The sequence below is a fragment of the Phacochoerus africanus genome, chromosome 15, assembly GCF_016906955.1.
Source record: "Phacochoerus africanus isolate WHEZ1 chromosome 15, ROS_Pafr_v1, whole genome shotgun sequence".
Lineage (NCBI taxonomy): Eukaryota > Metazoa > Chordata > Mammalia > Artiodactyla > Suidae > Phacochoerus > Phacochoerus africanus.
This window is the reverse complement of record NC_062558.1, coordinates 20,368,967-20,386,850: the sequence shown is the minus strand read 5'-3', so window position 1 is coordinate 20,386,850 and position 17,884 is coordinate 20,368,967. Positions and strand designations below refer to the sequence as shown.

Below are 17,884 nucleotides of genomic sequence, written 5' to 3'. Positions count from 1 at the left end.
ATGCCAGAATCAGTAATAGAAAAGGACAGGGTTAACTTTATAATTGCTTAAAAGTAGCATATAAAATTCCAATGTAGATGTCACTAAAATGCATGTGATAGAAGCTCATCAATTTACATCTGTCCTTTTATTTTCTGCACATTTATTTAAAATGCACAGGTATGAGGAAATCTTACCTTCCTGATAGGCTCCATCTGCCATGACCAAGTGAAGAATCTTAGCGTAAAGATGCTGATGCTCACTTCCCAAAAGGTCCTCAACTACTGTCGAACAAATCTCAATGTTTTCATCTTCATCTTCATGAACAGCCTACACCAAATTTCCAAATGTAAGTTGATAATTGAATTCCAACCTTCTCTAACTAGAGACTTTATTATACATAATAAAACTATTGACAATAAAAATCACAGACATTTCACTGGTAAAGCAAACAGCATATTTCAAAATTAAATGTTTTAACTGACACTTTACTTACCTTTATTTTCTCATAAACCTCAAAGAATTTTTCAAAGCCTATTTCCTGCTCCAGGTGAAGCCTGAGCTCCTCTAAATGGTTAAAGACACTATCATATTCACATTCGCTGGTTATCTCACCATCACTGTTATCTAAAAAACATAAATAAAAAAGATATTTTATGATTTAAAAGACTAAAATAATTTTTACCCTAATCAATTCAAATTTTGTGACAAGTGAATTTGTCACTGAAATATACTATTTGTATTTTCAAATTTTTTTAGTTAAAAAAATTGTTTTTTGGCTGCGCCCACAGCATGTGGAAATTTCGGGGCCAGGGATCAAACCTAGGCCAAAGCAGTGGCAATGCCAAACCCTTAACCATTAGGCCACCAGGGAATTCCAGACCACCTGTACTTTTAATATAGAGTTTTGTCATCATAATATTTGTCATTTATTCAGGTAACCAATGTATGTATATATAAATTTGTCTTAACAAGAATGTTACTATAGAAATCTTTTCTTCTTATAGACACAAATAGTAAATCAGGTTAAAATAAAAACATTCCCATATAAATAAGAACATTCATATATTCTGCAGCAAGATAATCAACCCTACTATTTTTTAGAAGTTGATGTTAAACACGGGCCAAGCCATGAAAGAGCATACAGAAAGTGGATGACCTAAGATACATATCATAAAACTTGGAAAGTACCTAAAAAGTATAATAAATGCTTTATGTTTTATATCATGTACATGCTTAAGATAGTTCGAAAAGTTCTAGCAAAAGACAAAATTACTCTAAAATCATTCCTTTACACATTAGCTCTTCTTCCCAAATAAATCGTTATTCAAATACACACATTTTCTATGCACCTCAGGATTGATAATATGAACAAGGAATTGTTACCAGACCAAAAAAAAGAGTGTCAAGGTTTTAAAAACTGCTTTTAGTATTACTCCTGCTGGTTAACCACTGCATGTGGAAGGGCTTTGTGAATGAGTGTGTATGGACACATGGAAGGGAATGGGCGGAAGTCAGAGGTGCAGGGCAGGCTGCAGTCCTATTCAAAGCTGGAGATGGCTCACATCAGAGGTCAGAAAGACCCACCTGAGTGCCACTCCTCATTGAGGGCGCTCCCACTGCTGGGGTTGTCATCCTCGTCCCCCGCATCTGGCCCGTTGGCGGCCTGTTCCGCGTCGCTGGAGTCCTCGCCAGGCTGCTCCCGAAGCAGCTGCTCCATGGAGGCCTGCAGCTCTTGTAAATCCGTGTCAGCCTCTTCAAACACACTGGAATTTAAAAATTAAACATTACCCAAACTTCATCTTATTCTGAAATTTTACTTCAACTCAATATGCGTATGATCCTTTCCACTTAAAAGTACTCAAAGAGGATAAAATCTGAAAAACACGTAGTTTTTACAAAGGAAGTGAGGATTCACACAACTGACAAAGCACACAGCACTCACTCTGAGACATATAAACTAGAAAATGACTTGTTTAAATGATCCTGATTCAGTGAAGAGAATCACAAGACTAACAATATGATTAACCGCTTAAATTTGGAAGAACCTTTCAATATTTAAGAACCAGACTAAAGAGGCGTTCCACTTGCTTTCTAAAACAAACAACAAACAATTTTCTTTCCCACAGTTCTGAAGATTCAGCAGAACCTTGGTGTGTACGCAGGAGAGTTGCACACCAGCTTCACTGGGGGCCTTGCTCAGAGGAGTGAGTCTACGTTCATGCAGTTACAGATGCTGAGGTGAACTGATTTATGCAAATAATATCTTAGGTTCACGTAATACCTTAAATTTTAAAGCAGTTTAGACTCTAATCAAATAAACAAATATTTACTGAAGAACTAAAACATAAATACTATTATGTAAGACCTTACATAAAATTTTCATTAATAGAAACATAAAATAATTTTAATGTAGAAATATCTTTATTTTGTACTTATGTATACAAACTGCCACACTTTGACTTTGCAAGCAGCTATAGAAAGGCAAACATCTCCCAGGTATGCAAGAATTCTTTAATATCCGAAAATCAATCAGTGTGATACACCACATTAACAAACTGAAGAATAAAAACCATATGATCTGTTGAGCCTTTGACAATCCAACACCCATTTCTGATGAAAACCCTTCAGAAAGTGGACATAGTGGGAACCTACCTCAACATAATAAAGGCCATATATGACAAACCTGGAGCTAACACCATTCTCAATGGTGAGAAGCTGAAAGAATTCCCGCTGAGATCAGGAACAAGACAAGGATGTCCACTTTCACCACTAGTATTCAACATAGTTTTGGAAGTCCTAGCCACGGCAATCAGAGAAGTAAAAAAAAATAAAAGGAATCCAAACTGGAAAGGAAGAAGTAAACATATCACTATTTGAAGACGACATGATACTATACCCAGAGAATCCTAAAGACTACCAGAAAACTGTTAGAGCTCATCAATGAATTTGGCAAAGTCACAGGATATAAAATTAATACACAGAAATCAACTGCATTTCTATACACTAACACTGAAAGATCAGAAAGAGAAATTAGGCAAGCAATCCTATTTACTATTGCATCAAAAAGAATAAAATACTTAGGAATAAACCTACCTAAAGAGACAAAAGACCTGTACTCTGAAAACTATAAGACACTGATGAAAGAAATCAAAGATGACACAAACAGATGGAAAGACATACCATGCTCGTGGATTGGAAGAGTTAATATTATCAAAATGACTATACCACCTAAGGCATTCTACAGATTCAATGCAATCCCTATCAAGTTACCAAGGACATTTTTCACAGAACTCAAATAAAATATTTTAAAGTTTGGAAGCATGAAAGACCTAGAATAGCCAAAGACATCCTGAAAAGGAAAAATGAAGCAGGAGGAATCAGGCTCCCTGGCTTCAGACTACACTACAAAGCTACAGTCATCAAAACTGTATGGTACTGGCAGAAAGACAGAAATATAGATCAGTGCAACAGTATAGAAAGCCTAGAATTAAACCCACGCACCTACAGCCAACTCATCTATAACAAAGGAGGCAAGAATATACAATGGAGAAAAGACAGCCCCTTCAATAAGGGGCTGGGAAAACTGGACAGCCACACAGAAAAGAATGAAATTAGAACACTCCCTAACACCATACACAAAAATCAACTCCAAATGGATTAAAGACCTAGATATAAGACCAGACACTATAAAACTCTTAGAGGAAAAGACAGGCCAAACCCTCTCTGACATAAACGACAGCAACATCTTCTCAGGTCCACCTCTTAGAGTAATGACAATAAAAACAAAAATAAACAAATGGGACGTAACTAAACTTAAAAGTTTCTGCACAGCAAAGGAAATCCTAAATAAAACGAAAACACAACCCACAGAATGGGAGAAAATCTTTGCGAATGAAGCGACTGACAAGGGATTCATCTCCAAAATTTATAAACACCTCCTACTGCTCAATATCAAAAAAACAAACAACCCCATCAAAAAAATGGGCAGAAGATCTAAACAGACAATTCTCCAAAGACATACAGATGGCCAAAAAACACATTTCAACATCACTTGTTACTAGAGAAATGCAAATCAAAACCACTACAAGGTATCACCTTACACCAGCCAGAATGGCCATCATCAAAAAGTCTACAAACAATAAGTGCTGGAGAGGGTGTGGAGAAAAAAGAACCCTAGTACGCTATTGGTGGGATTGTAAATTGGTGCAACCACTGTGGAAAACAGTATGGAGATGCTTCAGAAAACTAAAAATAGAATTACCATTTGATCCAGCAATCTCACTCCTGGGCATCTATCCAGAGAAAACAATGACTCTTAAAGACACATGTACTTTGATGTTCACTGCAGCACTATTTTCAATAGCCAAGACATGGAAACAACCTAAATGTCCACTGACAGAGAAGTGGATCAAGAAGATGTGGTACATATACACAATGGAATATTACCCAGCCATTAAAAGGAAAGAAATAATGGCATTTGCAGCAATATGGATGGACCTAGAAATTATCATGCTGAGTGAAGTCAGTCAATGAAATATCAACATCAAATGCTGTCACTTACATGTGGAATCTAAAAAAAAGGACACGATGAACTTCTTCTTTTTTCTTTTTTTTTTTGGCTTTTCTTGAGCCACTCCTGCAGCATATGGAGGTTCCTAGGCTAGGGGTCTAATCAGAGCTATAGCCACCGGCCTATGCCACAGCCACAGCAACGCGGGATCTGAGCTGCGTCTGCAACCTACACCACAGCTCATGGCAACGCCAGATCCTCAATCCACTGAGCAAGGCCAGGGGTCGAACCTGAAACCTCATGGTTCCTAGTTGGATTTGTTAACCACTGTGCCACGACGGGAACTCCCACAGTGAACTTCTTTGCAGAAGAGATACTGACCCATAGACTTTGAAAAACTTATGGTTTCCAAATGAGTCAGGTTGGGGGGTTGGGGGGATACACTGAGGGTTTGGGATGGAAATGCTATAAAATTGGGTTGTGATAATTGTTGTACAACTATAAATGTAATAAAATTCATTGAGTAATTTAAAAAAAAGAAAGAAAAACAAACATCTAATTAGAATGAGAAAGAGAGATAAGATTAATCTTTTGGATCATCCTTCTAGTAGCATTTAGCTTAATATTTAATTAGAAGACTAACATCCCATGCCATCTGCTAAGTGACCAGGCATTAAGCTGTTGGTAACACCTTCCTGTGGAGAAACTAGTGGCTGTCACGGGTGGTATTAAAGCAAGTGGGCCACTAAATATCCCTTTGGCAGAAAAACATGAGAACAGTAAGATCTTCTGTGAAATGAGCAATCAAAAAATTATCTCGGGGACTTTAATACTTGGCCCTAAATTTGTTTTTCAGTAGGATTTCTTCATTATATGATCTTGAGTAAAGTTTTGATAAAAAAAACCACATATTTTCCAGAGAAAAATGTCAAGTAAAATTCCCCTATATGGATATGAAATAACTTACTTAAAAAAACCTTGGTTTTCAATTTTTTTTTTGTCTTTTTGTCTTTTTGTCTTTTTTGTTGTTGTTGTTGCTATTTCTTGGGCCGCTCCCGAGGCATATGGAGGTTCCCAGGCTAGGGGGTGAATCGGAGCTGTAGCCACCGGCCTACGCCAGAGCCACAGCAACGCGGGATCCGAGCCTCGTCTGCAACCTACACCACAGCTCACGGCAACGCCGGAACGTTAACCCACTGAGCAAGGGCAGGGACCGAACCCGCAACCTCATGGTTCCTAGTCGGATTCGTTAACCACTGCGCCACGACGGGAACTCCGGTGTTCAAATTTTTAAAATAATATTAAAAGTTTCTAACTTAAATTTTAAAATAAAATTGTGTAATCAACTAGTAATTAAAAGAATACAAGTCACAGATCACTCAGATAAAAAAATGATGACCGGCTTCTACTGTGATACAATGGGATTGGTGGCATTTCTGGAAGCACCAGGACACAGAGTCGACCCCCAGTCTGGCACACTCGGTGAAGGATTCAGCATTGCTGCAGCTGTGGCATAGACTGCAATTGCAGCTTGGATCTGATCCCTGGCCCGGCAACTCCATATGCCATGGGGCAGCCAAAAAAAGAAAAAAAAGAATAATAACATTTTGCAACCCTTTCCCTGGTGACTTGAATAGGCTGCTCCAATACTCTGGCTTTACTTCCCCAGAAAGACTGGCGCATGTGCGTGATGGGCTGAGAAGATGACAGACAACAGAGAAGATGAAGGGTCTTACTGTCCAGGCAGCAGCTTGTAGGAGTATGGGCAAAATCTCCCTCTGGGGTTCTAGGTTCCTCAAGAATCAGCAAGAAAGGAATTTTGTGAATGCAATTAAGTTACATGTAGAACTCATATGTGAGCAGACACACACACACAAAACCATTCCACCTGAGAATTCCCCACGGCCACAATTTTGCAGTAACACAGCAGGAAACAGATGTAGACAGGGAGCTCTGGCCACCTTCACAATTGCCACCACAGTCACTGCACCATGTGACATCACACCATTAACAGTCACCATCCTGCTGACATTCATTCCATGAAGCACTGCGATGGGTGCTCAGTGGCAAGTGAAGCAGAGAACACAGCAGTGACCTTGCCATGACAGCCCTCAGGGAAGGTTAAGTTCAAGAACTTAGAGGCAGAGACACATATCAAAGCTTACTTGACTGTACTCTAAATACACTGTAAAAAAGTTAAAGGAATAGTGAAAAGTCAGCTACAGATCATGTTCGAAACTGTGCGGCTAAGTCACCATCTCTAGAGTTTGTGTAAATTCAGAAATTCTGTGAGTGTTGGAATCTATGGATGTTGCTGTGCTCACATGTCTTCAGAGTCAGAAGGGCCTTCTTTGATGTGCTCATCTTCCATCTCATCCATTCCTAGACTGTCCTGACGTACATCTCCCACAGTGGGGACGTCCATCAGTGTTCTGAACAGCTTCGAGAGGTCGGGAAGTGAACACGTCCTCAACAGCTAGAAAAAGGCAACAGATTTCTTATTAGGAGAGAGAATTAAAATGAGAGAAATAAATCAAGAAACTGGAGCTAATAATAATTTTGTTATTGATAGACATGTTTCAGTCATACATTTAGAGCTAGAAGCTTCAGGGCTGACTTGTCTAGGGTGAGACTCTATTGCTTTTGAACTTCAGCTCAGCATTTTTTCAGTGATGAAACTAAGCTCGCCAGCTCTGCCAGGGTTCCAACCTGGAACTGCCTTTCCCGGGGGCATGCGTAGGGTGGGATGAAATGAGTCAGGACCATCTCACTCACGGCCCAGCTCTCCCTCTGCTGCAGCATCTCTGAGTCCTCTTCTCAGTCGCCGATGTCCAATGCTGCCCGTATATTTCCCCAAACTTGGCTAAGCACCACCACACGTAACTGATAGCCCTTTGCGTCACTTTATCCTAAGAGATGCTGGATGTTTAATTACTGCAAAGAGCCCCCTCTGGCTCTTCTGGGCAATGGACTAAGAGACGAACCTTTCCCTCCAGAACAGATGGCTGAGAAGACAGACATCACGATGTTCACAATGAGAAGCATCTGGAGCAGCAGGGAGAGAAGGAAATTGGTGCATGGAGATAGAAGCTGCTTAAAATGTGGATTTGTGTTGGATAAGATCAGGATAACAGGAGTGGCCTCTGTCCACTGCCCTTTCAACATCAAAATGTGATGGATGATGGGGCCATGACTCACACATCTCCAGAAGTCGGGCCTAGGGGCTGGGTCAACCCTGAAGCAAACTGTAAGATCTGAAACATGACTCCTAAGGCCCCTGATAAGAACCCAGCACCAGATGGGAGACTGTGCAGAAAAACCAATGTTTAGCATATTAATGAAAATTTATGCACTTGGCCTATTTTATTGGTACAATCTGTTTTTGAGAATAAAAGAGAATAGATTTCTATTATTTGAATATAATTTGCATATTATAGCACTTGAAAGGGAAAAAAATGGTTATGAGCTACAAGATGGTGCAGATACATTGCTGGGTAAAGCGCTGAACAATGGTATTGAAAGCATTTCTTTTGCTGAACCTCCCCCACTGTCAGCAGAATTTATGCTTGATTTCTTTATTATTTTAACAGTTTGAACTACATATACGATAAACCAGGAATATGCAAACTATGCAGCTGGTAACAGTTTATCCAGATACATGCTAATCAATAAAAATAAAGAGCATATACGTATTATCTATCAAACACAAGGAGACCACAAAAAACAGTGCAATATTTTTTAGGCTGAGATAAATTTTAGCCCTTGTAAAATCATCTTAATTCTAGCTTGTTCCTTTCAATAATTAAAAAAATCATAAACTAACATAAAATAACACAGAAAGAAATTTCAAGTGGATTGTACCTCTTGGAATGGGTTTACACACCCATCAGTTCCACAGTTCCTACAGGTCCTCCATTAAAACCCTACTGCTCACAGCCCTCCTTTACACTATTGAAGTTTTAAATAGGACCTTCATCTTCATTCAGAAGAACTTATATAAGAACCCTTCCAGTTCTGTCATTCTGAGTCTATGAGATTTTTCACATTGTTTAAATAATATTCTCCAGTTCTGACATACATAGGAAGAAATCCTCCCCAAAATAGCTATTAATTCATAACATGTTGCTGAGATCTTACTTCATTTATAGGCAGACTAATTTTTTTTTAATTCTCTGTAGCATGATAATTTATGCAGCTATAGCATTTGGTACCATTATAAATGTTTTAGAAAACCTTAAAACATTTTTTAAAAATGTGGTTCCTTTGATTTTTCATTGTTACTTAATACCTATTTTTTCTTACAATGAAGAGAACTATGCAAGGTAGTAAATGAATTAAGTACTAATTGCACTACAAGAATTTCACATGAAATCTACTTAATTCTATCAAACTTTTTCATCAATAGTATTTTGAATATAAAATTATGAATCAGTAATCTGCTGGTTATACTATAAAATAGTTTATAATGAGCATGTGTGTTTAGCCTCTGCTCACTGTAATTAAACTAGAACATTACATCCTCAAAACAGCTTCTACAAATATTTGCTCACCTCAATCCATAAACTGGGTTAAAAGTGGATTTAAAACATTAAGAAATTATAAACACTTATCAAAGGCAAAAATTAAGGATATTATCTAAGAATTGATATGCTGGCAAATCAAAAGAAGACATTTACGGTCCATGTGCTATTTGTGACCTGTACACTAATACTCACCCCCACTTTATATTTGCTCTAAGAGGAAAAGAAATTCTCAGGTTTTCACAGATCAGCTTTCCCCTGTACTCCCCAGACGGGAAAGCATCCGTGTGACATACTTGGTCCCCCCCAACCCCTGCCCTTACTCACAACCCCATGGAAGGAGGGCCTAAGGGGAGGGATGAGCAGCTGCTTCACTTGTCAACTAGTGTCTGTGCTATGCACGTCAGCTCACGAGAAGATCTCTCTTTAGAGTATTTTATCCTGACCTATCACACATCTACCTTCAGTAATCATCATTTACACGTTTTGCTCTCAATTTTATCACAGTGAAAGCAGTCACTGTGTTTAGGGTGTTTGTCAGAAGACAATGTAAGCCTAGATCTAGCAGAAATGCCCTTTCAGAGTGAACATGAAATGAAAGTGCTTTTAAATAAATAAAAGCTGAAAATAAATTCATCACCAAAAGGGCTGCACAAGAAGTGTTAAAGCAATTCTTAAAGTGGTAGAAAAACAGGAACTCGAATTCTACACAGAAGAATGAAGAATGTCAGAATTGGTGATTATGTACATACAAAAGACTTCCTTTCTCAGTTTTTATTTTCTATAAAAGACAACTGAATGTTTAAAGCAAAAACAATAGAAATGTACTCTGGAGTTTATAATCCATGCAGAGATAAAACACATGACAACAATTCCACAAGGGACAGGCCAAAGAGTGGAAACAGAAGCATCCATCCTGTTGTAAGGCTCAGATGCCACACCTAATACGAAGGGAGACTTGGATCATCTAAAGATGTGCCTTGAAAACTGAGAATGACCACTAAATATTTTTTTAAAGTCTACCTTATAAGCAAACAGCAGAGTTAAAATTTAAAAAATACTCAATCCAAAAGAAGGGAAGACAAAAGTTTAAAAGGAACAAAAGAAGCAATGTGATGAACAGAAAACAAATAGCCAAATGATTAAGTTTAAATTCAGTCACATTGATAAAATATTGAAAATGACATTAAGTATAAATGATCTAACCAAAGGCTAGTGAGAATGGTTGAAAAGCAAGATTCAACTTCATGAGAACTGTAAGAAATATACTTTAAATAGGAATTAAGTTTGATTAAAGGTAAGGATGTAAAAAGTATACACCACATAAGCACTGAGCAAAAGAAAGCTGGAATGGCTTTATTAAAACCAGGGTGAAGTAGATTTTAGAATGAGGTGACATGACCAGGGATAACACGAGTCATTTCATAATAATAAAGAGGTTAATTTATTAAGACACAAATATTATTAACTTACATTCAATTGACCGGAAATTTCTTCCTTTCTTTTTTTGGTTTCTAGGGCCACACCTGTGGCATATGAAGTTTCCAGGCTAGGGGTTGAATCCGAGCTGCAGCTGCTGGCCTACACCACAGCCACAGCAACGCCAGCTCTAAGCCACTTCTGCAAACTACACCACAGCTCGCAGCAAAGCCATATCCTTAAGTCACTGAGTGAAGCCAGGGATCGAACCCGCATCCTCATGGATACTAGTCGGGTTTGTTATCACTGAACCACTACGGGAACTCCCAAGTGACTAGAAATTTCAATGGTGCTTTCTCACTAATAAACAAGTAGAAAGAAATAGTGCAGAAGACTTGAACAACACCATCAAAGAGGGACAGATACTTCGTAACAAATGTACCAATTCATCTACAAGACATAACAATACTAAAACTAAAGTCTTATTCACTCAACAACAGAGCCTCAAAATATCAAAACAAAGATACAAGAGCATAGTTAAAAATTTCAATCTTCTTTCCTCAGCAACTGATAGTTAATGTAGACCACCCCCCCCAAAAAAAAATCAGTAAAGATAAAGAAATCATGAAAAACACCACTGGACTTAATTCCCGACATTAACAGAACAATTCACTAAATGATGGAAGAATCTACATTCTTCTAAGGAGATCTGTCAGTAGTAGTGGCTGAGCAAAGGAGATGGGAGAGTGACAATAAGGGCGGAGGACAACCAGGAAAGCATGATATACAGGAAGCCAACAGATAAAACTTATGAAAGATGGCTGCTGAAAGGACAAAAGTCCAAAACGCAAGAAAAAAAGGAAGGGGAACTTGGTAACATACTGGTAATTGATGACTGGGGCAAGAGCAGTTACAGTGGAGGAGTGGGCTGAAACGGACACTGGAATGGACTGGGAAGTGAGTGGAAGGGACACTGCAAAGCTACAACAAGGAGTGGGGAGGGGTCTGCGGAGGGTGTGTGCTCATGGAGGTTGGCCACGGATGATGGGAGGGATGTGCTGAGGGAGACCCACTAGAGAAAGAAGTTCAGGGCACAAGCTGGAGGGACAAGAGAAAGGAGTGAGTTCCTGGATAAGGCCAGGGAGGGTAGGACCCCTAGCCAATGACATCCTTTAATAGGAAAAAGCACACAAGTAGTAGAACGTGACACTGAAAAAATAACCTGTAGCAAAAATCTCTGTAAGAGGTTAAATATCCCATTTTAAAAATGGATTATACAAATGCTTATAAACAATTTTCACCTTTTCCTCATGATCCAAGGACACCGTTCTGCACACTGATGATGTACTATTTTGGCAGAGTGATGAACTCTCGTGACCTCCAAGATCTACGGGATGGGAAGTGTGGTCTCCGTCCCTGCTTTCAAGGGCCACAGACCGATTTGCTTTTCTAGTGTTTTTTTCTTCCCCTCCCTCTACATGAAATCTGCTTTGCTGTATTTCATGCCAGAATAAGTACTTCTACAGAACTACTAAGGCTGAACTAAGGTCATGAAAGGAAATCAAATAATCAAATGTATTATTTAAGGAATATTAACTTTATGTACAGCAGTAAGTTACTAAAAAACTCTGGGGTATACACCTTTACCACAAAAGTATGTACATCCTTGCCTGCCCACCAAGATATGCCAAATTTACAGAACCTCTGAAAATATGACTGCTATGAGGTGAGAAAATTTAGCAATCTCTACATTTAAGATAATCATAAGAAAACACTCCACAAAATAAAAAATCCAATTGGAAAATTAAATTTAAAATCAGGAGTTCCTGATGTGGCTCAGCAGGTTAAGGTCATGTCCATGAGGATGAAGGTTCAATCCCTGGCCTCATTCAGTGGGTTAAGGATCCAGTGTTGCTGTGAGCTGTGGTGTAGGTCACAGACATGGCTTGGATCCCAGGTTGCTGTGGCTGTGGTATAGATCAGCAGATGTAGTTCTAATTCGGCCCCTAGCCTGGGAATTTAGGTGCGGCCCTAAAAAGAAAAAAAAAAATTTTTTTAATAACTAAATAAATTTACAATAAAATTTTCACTTAAAAATATTTTAAAATGTTAAGGACAAAAGAATTCAGGCAATTCATTTACATATAGAGTTAAACATATGAAAAATGTACAACTCACTAGTAAAAACAGAAATATAAATTTTTAAAAGTTAATACCATTACTCATTCACTAAATACACAATTTTTAAGTAAATGATAATAGTCAGTGCTATTCAGAGCATGAACTCTCACATACTATTTGTCCCACTGTAACTGTTTCTTGAAAGAAAACCAGGCCATATATAACTTTTTGAATTCCACTTAGAGAAATTTATTTTATGGAAATAACTGTGGATATGAACAAGGATACAGATGAAGGTGGTTACAACCAAAAAAACCCTGAAACCTAAGGCCCAACATTAAAAAGATTAAAGTATGATAGAGCACCCAATGGAATTTGTTGTCATTAAAGAGAGAGGAATTTGACAATATGACAAAATGCTATTTTTGTAATATTTTTATAATATATAGTAAATAGAAAAATAGGTTACAAAAACTATGTATAATATCCTATTTTGTTAAAAAGCTATATGTATAAAAATTAGATTATGAAAAGTAATATAACAAAATGCTATGTGATTGATTATATTCTAAATTTTCTATAATGTTCTAATCTCTTAATAAGAAAAGAAACATTGGTTACATATTTTTAAAGTAGCAAGTGAGAAAAGATAAGAGGTCTGGAATTTCACCAGAAAATGCAGATGAACATCTATTAATCCTCCTACATACATATTAGGCTACACGGCACTTCGATCCATTTATGATGAAATGCTTAAGCTCAGTTTAACACTGAAAACAGAAGCGGGGGTGGGGCTGGGGAGGAGACAGGGTATGAGGGTGAAGAGGGATCTTTTGCTCTAACAGGAGCAGACCCTAAAGAGACCCTGAACAGCCAGCCAACCAGGCAGCTATTTTTTTTTTTTTTTTGATCTTTTTTGCCATTTCTCGGGCCACTCTCGCAACATATGGAGGTTCCCAGGCTAGGGGTTGAATCGGAGCTGTAGCCACCGGCCTACACCAGAGCCACAGGAACGCAGGATCCGAGCCGTGTCTGCAACCTACACCAGAGCTCACAGCAATGCCGGATCGTTAACCCACTGAGCAAGGGCAGGGACCAAACCCGCAGCCTCATGGTTCCTAGTCGGATTCGTTAACCACTGCGCCACGACATGAACTCCCAGGCAGCTATTCTTTCAATGGCAATTTCCTTTCAGCACCAAAGAAAAGATGGAGGGGTTTTCTTCTTTCTGTTTGTTTTGATATGTGTATGTGTGCTTATGTTTTTAAGGGATTAAAACAATATTACAGCGATCAAAGAGAAACAATAAATATGAAATGTTATCAAACAGATTAACGTTTTCCACTTGAGGAGCATACTTGCCTTTGGGTTGTTTGCATCAAACAGACCAGTTGAAAGTCCAATCAGCAAGGAACTCTGCTTTTTAGTTTTTGGTGGTGAATCAGAGAGAGATCGAAGTGGAATGGATTCCTCTGGTGAACAGAGGGCTGAGTGAACTTGAGAGATGACTTTCAATTGTTCGGAATGAGCCACTTTATGGAAAAATGGTTCTGGCTGCACAGACTTATCTGCATCACACACAGAGGGCTGAGAACTATCTGCTCCAGGTTCTGTGGGATAAAGGACAGAGCATGGTATCTACAGAGTAATCAACGTTCTAAGTGATACTGAAAAAGTACAGTATGTAACATGTACATGCACAAAAAACTCCATGTCTATCAGAAAAACAGAAGCAAAATATATATGTGATTTTATTACCTTATAAATGATGTTTAGGGTATGTTTTATTTTCAGAAAAGACATTTTATTTGTTATATGATTCCAATGTATCAGAAGTTTGAAAATGTAAATACAAGTGGAAGGAAATAAGAAAAAGTACTGTTTAGACACTCATGCTTAGTTCTAGTTTACCTTTGTTCCTATAGGTTAGATATTAAAAATGCTATACTTCTTATATTTTAATTAATACTAGTAGAAGTAAGAAGACCACTTATTTAATGTCCCCAGTCCCTGGCTTAGCTTTGGCAAGCAATTCTTTTTGTTTTGAACATTCAGTAAGATAACTGACCAGAAAGTTTTATTGCCCACATTGCCAAACAATACAGGATTATAAACACAGAGGTCAGGAGCCATTAAAAAGAACAAAATTCTGCCATTTGCAGCAACATGGATGGACCTAGAGATTATCACACTAAATGAAGTCTGACAAAGAAAGACATATACTGTACAATATCACTTATACGTGGAATCTAAAAAACAATACAAATGAATCTATATACAAAACAGAAACAAACTGACATATATAGAAAACGAACTTGTGTTTAGAGGGCGAGGGATAAATTAGAAGTATGAGGTTAACAGATACAACTACTCTGCATAAAACAGATAAGCAATAAGGATTTACTATACAGCACAAGGAACTAGACCCAATATCTTGTAATAAGCTATAAAGGAATCTAATCTGAAAAAACAAAACAAAGCAAAACACACAACCCAAATCTCTATGCTGTGTACCTAAAATATCGTAAACTGATTATACTGTAATTTTGTAACACAATATTGTAAACTGATTATACTTTGAAAAAATAAAAAAAAATAAATGCAGAGTGTGGTGCTCTATGCTTATCACATTTCTGAAATGATTGAGGTGAACGGTAAGACATGCTATTAATATACAGTTCTAGGTCACTAGGCTGTACAGCAGAAATTGACACAACACTGTAAATCAACTATACTCTAATAAAAATAAAATAAAAACAACCAAATGAAATGTATTGTGTCCAAAACAGAAAAAAAAAAAAAAAGGATATTAGTGGGAAAACTAGAACAATTCCAGTAAGAACTGTAATTTGTTATGTGGTATTATATGAATTTAATTTCCTGGGTCTTATCATTGTAGTGGGGATGCTGGCATTAAAGGAAGTTAGGTGAGGGGACCACAAGAATTTTCTGTATTATGCTGGGGAAAAAAAAAAAAAAAGATCACAAGTGTTTGTTTGCTTGTATGAAGCATAAACTTTGCTGTTTTACATTTTGATTGTGTGACACACTGTCATTAGAACTTTGTTGGAGTCCCACTGCATAGCACAGGGAACTATATTCAATATCCTGTGATAAACCATGACTGTAAAGAATATGAAAAGAATGAGTGTGTGTGTATAAAATGAGTCACTTTGCTATACAGCAGAAATTAACACATTGTAAGTTAACCATACTTCAATAAAATTAAAAAAATACACAGACAAAAAAATACATATAGTCTAAATAATCAGGTTAGTGCTCACAGCTGTTCAGAAAGTAACTAGGCCAAGCAGTGATGCTCACCTACATGAACTTCGCCAAGATGACCCACACTCCCCATGGCTCCATCTTCAGAAGCTTCATTTTGCTGAGTAGGGACTCTATCCTCCAACCTGCCACAGAGATAACGCCAGTTAAAACACACACTTTTCTAGAAATAAAGGTACTCTCAAATATGGAACACAGGTTCACTACTCTTCTCATTAAACACACACCTTCTCCATAAGCACCCCACGTATTTCAGCCTGTTCACACCTTCACATTCACACTAATACACAAAAACCAGCCTCAACATTCTCATCACAGTGGTCTCCAAAGAGTGGCCCCTATATGTCAGCAACACGTGGGGACCGGCCAGGAATGCAAGTTCTCAGTCCCCACCATAGATGTGGGAGTCAGAAGCTCTGAGAGATAAAGCTGAGAAATTGGTTTTAATAAATCCCAAACTAATTCTACTGTTGTCAATGTTTGAGAACCACTACTTTAAGCAATCAAAATGCCCCTTAATAGCAGACAATATAAAACACATATTAATCCTATGAAATATTATTCAGCTATTTAAAAATGGAGTAGAAATCAGTATAACCAGATATGGAATGACAATCCAGATATATGATTAAGTAAGAAAAATAATCTTGAGACCAATTTATATAAAATGGTATTAGGTTTTGGGAAAATGTTGCGTGGTGCAGTAGAAGGAATAGAATAATATGCACAAAAACGTTTTAACCTTTAAAGGGAGTGAACTGATTTATGTAAAGAACTCACAATTTTATCTCAATACATGCTGGGAACTAAACTCATGTATTTTATATACATACATACATATTTTTTATTAAAGTATAGTTGATTTACATGTTCTGTTTCTGCTGTACAGTAAAATGACCCAGCCACCCATACAAACCCATCCCCCCCAACCCCCATTTTCCATCAGTTTCTTACCCAAGAGATTGGGTACAGTTCCCTGTGCTGTACAGCAAGGCCTCATCCCCTACACATTCTAAACGTAATAATCTGCATCTACCAACCCCAAACTCTCCGTCAGACCCCCTCTCTCCCCCTTCGCCTCTGGAAAACACAAGTCTGCTTTCCATGTCCATGATCTATTTCTGATTATAGATAGGAACATTTGTGTCATATTTTAAACTCAACATATAAGTGATATCATATGGTTTGTTCTCTTTCTGACTTAATTCACTTAGTACGAGAGTCTCTAGTTCCATCCATGTTGCTGCAAATGACATTATTTTGTCCTTTTTAATGGCTAAATAGTATTCCATTATATATGTACCATTTATGTTTAATGTAATTATGGGTATGTCATTTCTTAATTTTTTTGGATTGCTATTTTGGGTCTTTTTTTCTTTCCTTCCTCTTTTAGTTGTATTCTCTTGTGATTTTATGATCATCTTTATCGTTGTGTTTGGTTTCCTTTTTCTTTTTTATGTGTGTCCATTATAGTTATTTGATTTGTGGTTCCCATTATTTTTTGATATAACCACCTAATATATGCAGAATTGCTTCTGGTTGCTGGTCTCTTAACTTCAAATTCATTTTCAATGTTCTCCACTGGTCTTCTCTTCCCATGCTTGCTAGTTTAGATAACATATTTGTCAGTGGGTGATTTCCTACTTTTATATTACCTTTGTGTTTACCAGTGAATGTTTTCATTGTAATATTCTTGTTTCTAGTTGTGGCTTTTCCTTTTCTGCTTAAAGAAGTTCCTTTAGTAGTTGATGTAGAGCTGGTTTGGAGGTGCTGAATTCTCCTAGCTTTTGCTTGTCTGAAAAGCTTTTGATCTGTCCATCCAATCTAAATGAGAGTTTTGCTGAGTAGAATATTCTTGGTTCTAGGTTCCTCCTCTTCATCACCTCAAATATATCTTGCCAGTCTCTTCTGGCTTGTAGAGTTTCTGCTGAAAAATCAGCTGTTATCCTTGTGGGGGTTCCCTCGTATGTGATATGTTGCCTTTCCCTTGTGGCTTTTAATATTTCTCTTTGTATTTAATTTTCATCAGTGTGATTAGTATGTG

At 37.6% G+C, this 17,884-nt stretch overlaps 1 protein-coding gene across 8 annotated transcripts in view; it reads right to left on the bottom strand.

Annotated features, from left to right (window-relative positions):
- The window catches only part of NEK1 (NIMA related kinase 1), a 181,923-nt gene that overhangs the window by 7,255 nt on the left and 156,784 nt on the right, over nt 1-17,884 (bottom strand). For all 8 annotated transcript variants that reach the window (XM_047759749.1, XM_047759748.1, XM_047759751.1 and 5 more), the window contains 6 exons: nt 15,877-15,965; nt 13,915-14,162; nt 6,817-6,968; nt 1,567-1,745; nt 476-606; nt 177-309 (listed from right to left, as the gene is read on the bottom strand). In XM_047759749.1, coding sequence (XP_047615705.1) covers nt 177-309; nt 476-606; nt 1,567-1,745; nt 6,817-6,968; nt 13,915-14,162; nt 15,877-15,965 — 932 coding nt within the window. The remainder of the gene's footprint in view (nt 1-176; nt 310-475; nt 607-1,566; nt 1,746-6,816; nt 6,969-13,914; nt 14,163-15,876; nt 15,966-17,884) is intronic.